Genomic DNA, 6,501 nt, shown 5'->3' with positions numbered 1-6,501 from the left:
AAGAATTTATTTGCCAATTGCTCTAAATTTACCATCACTTTAAGGAAGACTTATTGGAGTCTGAATCACAACACTTAAATAAAGAACAATATATCTTGTCTCTAAAAGCACAGGGGACACAAGACAAATGTAACCATTACAGGAGTAGTCTAGCACATGTTTGTCCTTTAGAAGTAGATGGTAATGAAAGTCAAACTATAGAACTAGATGGACAAACCCCTAACATTCCTGACAGTTCTTTGTTAATTTTAAACTAAGTCTCCTCTATTCTAACTCCTCAAATAGAATGCAGACAAAGTAACTCTCAATTACAGACTAAAGTAAATAATAATAGTAACTCTGCTCCCTTACAATACAAGACCGTAATAATTTGTGCCATATTTTAGGTCACTTTGACACCTCCACACCACCTGTAATCCTTTCTAATAAGTTAGAGGCTGTTACTACTCAGTATAATATAGGCAACAGAGATGCCTGTGCTTTGCTTAGGGCCTGGCTGCCATCACAATTAGCTGCACAGCTAAGGGCACCAGTAGGCACCCATAAAGGAGTTTCTCCTGATGTTGATGCAAACTGGGGAAATTCGGGGGACAGATTAAAGGAATTACAGTATGTTATGTGTTGTTGTGATGCCAGAGGTACCAGTGCCATAGCAAATGCAATTTTAAAGAAAGGAGATGACCCAATTTTGTTTTGCACTGAGTACCTTGCACTGTATAAGATAACTTATGACTGCCCTAACATGTCCCCAGATGATGCAGATTTTCTGTATTCTATGGCAAATAAATGCACATTAATTGACAGTAGTACAAGAATCACTCTTAGAAATGCCAGCTCCTATACCAACTTTGTTAATATACTTAAAGACTGGTTTAAAGACTCAAAGCATAAGAATGCTACTCATAATAATATATCTATGCTAACTGAGAGTAAGGGAAAGCAGAGATTTTTGAGACGTTGTTTTAAATGTGGAAAGTTTGGACACATCATGAGGGAATGTGTGACATCAATGAGAGATATCAGGGATAAAAATTACTTTAGGAGGCAGAACAAAATATAAAAGAATTAAATATTAAAGAACGCCACGAAGAGGTGGATTAATACAGAGCAATTACTAAATAACCTAGTACGTGTACACAACAGGAGTAAACACTAACCCACAAGCATTAGAGACCAATATCACAATACGGAGTATAAAATAATTACTGAGTATCCGAGGAAGGTATATTACTCATACACAAAAAATAGTGATAAAAAAACCACGCAAGCGTGTATACCACGCGAAAATATAAACATATATGCATCGAAAATCACTGTTGAGAATATAAAACAAAAAACACAATACAGAGGATTGCATGATAAAATAACACCTATACACAAATAATCAAGAAACCCAATACAAAAGAAAAAACTCAGAGTACATTATAACTGAGGTAGACCTACATACGATTACACAGTACCGACTAGAAAGACTGCGGTGACTTGGAATAGTGTGTAAGGGTAATATACCCTATCTGTGGGTTAGCCTTCAAAATGATTGTAATTCAACCCCAAGCACTTTAATTAAAGATACATCACATCTGCTATACTTGCAATTCAATAGTGTGTAAAGTTAAAGGGACAGTCAAGTCCAAAAAAAACTTTCATGATTTAAATAAATAGGGCATGCAATTTTAAACAACTTCCCAATTTACTTTTATCACTAATTTTGCTTTGTTCTCTTGGTATTCTTAGTTGAAAGCTAAAACTAGGAGGTTCATATGCTAATTTCTTAGAACTTGAAGACTGCCTCTAATCTGAATACATTTTGACCACTAGAGGGCATTAGTTCACATGTTTCATATAGATAACATTGAGCTCATGCACGTAAAGTAACCTAGGACTGAGCACTGATTGGATAAACTGCATGTCTGTCAAAAGAACTGAAATAAGGGGGCAGTTTGCAGAGGCTTAGATACAAGGTAATTACAGAGGTAAAAAGTATATTAATATAACTGTGTTGGTTGTGCAAAACTGGGGAATGGGTAATAAAGGGATTATCTTTCTTTTTAAACAACAAAAATTCTAGTGTTGACTGTTCCTTTAACACACCTTACTTGGGAGGTTATCCTTTACAAGCATCAGAATTTATCCCCAGATAAAATAAGAGGAATTGAAAATAGTTAAGTAATACCTGGTTTCTCAACAGCCAGGCCGTGGCCCAGTACCGGGCCGTGATAGCCCTGCTGGTGGGCCCCGACCTGTCATGCACCCACTGCACACCAGGGGCAGTCTGAGACCAATCAAGGCCCCAGAAACACTCTCTCACACTGACCAATATATATATATATATATATATATATATATATATATATATATATATATATATTAAATTTTATGCAAATGAACATGGTAGCCTCCCTGACCTGCCTTCAACAGGCCCCTCAACCTCCAGAGCCAGGACCCCCAACATTAAGGTCCAGAGAAAGGGCAGGCAACCTCCAGGGCCAGACCCCACACTCAATGGCCCTCACAGACACAGACCCCACCAGGGCCCCCACTAAACCCACACTTATTTGCTTAGTTACTGATAGGGCAACTGAAAACTCCAGAACACCCATGATTTTCTATTTGTAGAGAATCCTGTTGTGCCCATCTTCCACCATCTTCCAAAAGTGCATAAGAGCTTGGCAGATGTTCAGGGATGGCCCATTGTGAGCGGCATAGGGTCCCTCCTTGAGCATCTGTCACAATGGCTTGATGCAATCCTCTATCCGTTTGTGGTCTCTTTACAAAGCCACATAAGAGACACAAAGTATTTACTGAACCTTATGGAAGATTTCAATTGGGAAGGCCCTTTAAGTGGCTGACAATTGATGTCACAGCCCTTTATTCTTCCATTCCACATGGGGAAGGTCTAACAGCTTTGACCTTTTTCCTAGAGAAATTTTCCTATTTTGATGAGGCATTTATTAAGTATATTTTGAGAGTTACCCATTTTCTTCTCAATCACAATTACTTCAGGTTCAATGAGGATTTTTTTCTCCAGAGGTGTGGGACAGCAATGGGGGCCAAATTTGCGCCCTCATACGCCAACCTCTTCATGGGTTGGTGGGAGCTGTCCCACATCTATGGATAAGAAAATGACCATAAACTATGTATCGCCTTCTATAGAGCAGAGATCTTGAGAAGAGACTTCTGCAAAGGGGCTACCCGAAATATACTATTAAGCAAGCAAAGTCACAGGTGGAAAGATTGGATAGGAAAGCACTCTTACAGGGATCAGTAAGGCCCTCCAATCCTTCTACTCAGGAAGGTAAAGTTACATTTGTTACAGATTATAGCACAGAATATAAGGATATCTGTGGTATAATAAACAAACATTTACACTTACTTAAAGCCGATGATAGGCTTGTAAGTAGTGTGGATAAGGGCCTCAGGTGCTCTTATCGCAGAAGAAAAATTATAGGAAATTATTTGGCACCTTCTGAGTTACCAAGGGTATCAGTCACAGAAGAAAGTTCTTGGTTAAGACATAAGGGGATGTACAGGTGTGGTAGAGCCAGATGTAAGCCATGTGATAAAGTTATTATCTCGAATGAATTTCGTTCAGAAGTCACAGGTGAAGTGTTCAAAATAACCTCCTGCCTAAACTGTACATCCTCTTATGTCATATATGTTTTGTCATGTGTGGAATGCAAGTTGCAATACGTAGGACTCACCTCCACTGAGGTGAATGTCCGAATAAGAAACCATCTGTCCACAATTAAAATGGGAGAGGCGACTACCCCTCTGGTTAGGCTTTTCAAGGATTCACACAATAAAAGCAGTACCACCCTGAGATGGCAAGCTATTGAGAAGATCAAAACCCCTTTAAGAGGTGGGGACAGGAATCTCATCTTAGGAAAAAGAGAGATGTATTGGATTTTTTAGGCTCCAAACAAGGGTACCAAGGGGCCTGAACTCCGAATATGATCTTATAAACTATTGGCAATAATATACAAACAAATAGCATCTTCTAATCATATCTCTATATTGTTTTTTACTCAAAAATTAAGTTCTTTAAAACATTCAGTACAAGTATTGACTGTTAGATAGAGTAATTAGATATATGTAGAATGAATATACTCTTCTAAACTTAAGCAAGTATAGCTTACATTAGAGAGGGAAAAAGAAGTGTCTCTGTTCTGTACTAATACAATAATAATATATAGAAAGTACAACAATGTACAATAGTCACCAGTCAAGTGACAATTGTTAGAGGCCACTAAGGCAGCCAGGTAATAGCTCCATATATTTAGAAGAGATAGACTACAGGTTTGGCATTCAAAATGTAAATGAAAAATGCTAAATAACAACAAAAATAAAAGTACATTAAACAGAATGGATCCAAATAAAATCATGTAAAATTAAACACCCAAACATTCTACAATTCACAACTGATAGCTATATAATATAATAAGTCATGGTCTCCCCCTCTCTTCCCCCACCTATACCCAATATCAAATGTTCTTTTTCATTAAGAGATAGCAGGTAGTCAGCTGCATATAGCAATCAGGCAGGGATAGGGTTAACATAGCACTTTAGTTCTAACGTTAAAAATGTGTAATTGTTTTTAACCAATCACAAACAACAATGTCTCTTAACTGTTTTTAACCAATCACAAGCAACAATCTCTCTTAACTGTTTTTAACCAATCACAAACAACAATGTCTCTTAAATGGTCAGCACTGATGCACTCAATCAAGCTATGATTACGGCATTCAGCCGAAACATGTCAGCTTGAGTACACAGTGCTCTATGTTCTTTTGCTGTACTGGACCCCTCCAGGGATTTTTAATGGATTTGAAATAAAGACGCTTTTAAATGTAACCATTCTGACCTGAGGATCGAGCTTTTCTTCATTCTTTGTGTGTGTATATATATATATATATATATATATATATATATATATATATATATATATATATATACATACATATACATATACATATACACACACACACACACACACATACATATACAAAGAGAAAGGAGAAGTGGCACACACCAACACGACAGCCACCTGGTGCACTGCAGGAAAGTTCAACGTGCATGCACAGTCCAGAATACACACCCGCACGGTGTATATGGTGTATCCGGAAGAAAGCAGGCATGTGAGAGATGGGCTCCATTTGAAAAAGGTCTAAGTGTAGACCGAAACGTTATGGGTTAAGGCCCTCCTGTTTAACCTTTGATGGATTAAAAGGCTTGCTGTTCAAACTTCCTGTGTTGCCTTCTTTCTTCCGGATACACCATATACACCGTACTGGCTGTGTATTCTGGACTATATACATATATCGGGTCCTGAACATGTCTAGCTAAAATGTACCGGGCCTTGAGCTCCCTTTGGTTGAGAACCACTGAACTAAGATATAGTAATATCTGCCAAATACGCAATTCAGGCGACATTCACTGCACACAAACTGGTAATTATAAAATAGTGAGAACTGATGACTAACATATGGTATAAAGGCCAGATAAATAACAGATCTCACAAATTATCCAATTCAGCTACTAACGATAGAGTATTTTTAAATGTTTGTGTTTACCCATCTTTTTAACTAAGTTAATAAAAGTTATTTTTTAACCCAATCTTTGCCTCTACAAGTCAGTCTGGGCAAAGAGTGCTACAAAAGCATTTCTTTCTAGGGACTCTAATCCCTATTGTTTGTACCAATCAGCAGCTAGCTCTCACTAGTGTAGGATATGTGCGTATTCTTTTTAACAAGAGATAAATGTGAGCAGGCACCAATCAGCAGCTAGCTCTCACTAGTGTAGGATATGTGCGTATTCTTTTTAACAAGAGATAAATGTGTGCAGGCAGCAATCAGCAGCTAGCTCTCACTAGTGTAGGATATGTGCGTATTATTTTTAACAAGAGATAAATGTGTGCGGGCACCAATCAGTAGCAGCTCTCACTAGTGTAGGATATGTGCGTATTCTTTTTAACAAGAGATAAATGTGTGCAAGCACCAATCAGCAGCTAGCTCTCACTAGTGTAGGATATGTGTGCATTCTTATTAACAAGGGATAAATGTGTGCAGGCACCAATCAGCAGCTAGCTCTCACTAGTGTAGGATATGTGCGCATTATTTTTAATAAGAGATAAATGTGTGCAGGCACCAATCAGCTGCAGTTCTCACTAGTGTAGGATATGTGCATATTCTTTTTAACAAGAGATAAATGTGTGCAGCACCAATCAGCTGCTAGCTCTCACTAGTGTAGGATGTGTGTATTCTTTTTTTTTTTTTTTTTTAAATATATTTTTATTGAGATTTCAAACAGTTACAAAGATATCATTTAGTCCATTCACATTAACAGAGAATATATAGATATACAGAAGGTGTGTAGGTCAGCATGTTACATAATAATCTGTATAACATGTTAGGGATTCAAATGTATCTGTATAACAATAATGACTCTTCAGAAAAAGATAGTGTGCGACTAGTTGAATAAAGGCTCAATAGCAATTTCTCTATA

The 6,501-nt window shown here is 37.5% G+C and overlaps 1 protein-coding gene across 1 annotated transcript; it reads left to right on the top strand.

Moving 5' to 3' along the window:
* Positions 1-335: 335 nt before the first annotated feature.
* LOC128659774 (posterior protein-like) lies at positions 336-1,003 on the top strand (the record flags this gene model as incomplete). The annotated part of the gene is given in 2 exon segments (XM_053713349.1): positions 336-344; positions 347-1,003. Coding segments are annotated over 2 exon segments (666 nt in total), but the record flags the coding sequence as incomplete, so codon positions are not given.
* Between the last annotated feature and the right edge of the window lie 5,498 nt (positions 1,004-6,501).

Source organism: Bombina bombina, chromosome 5, assembly GCF_027579735.1.
Source record: "Bombina bombina isolate aBomBom1 chromosome 5, aBomBom1.pri, whole genome shotgun sequence".
Taxonomy (NCBI): domain Eukaryota; kingdom Metazoa; phylum Chordata; class Amphibia; order Anura; family Bombinatoridae; genus Bombina; species Bombina bombina.
This window is presented reverse-complemented; position numbering and strand designations above follow the sequence as displayed.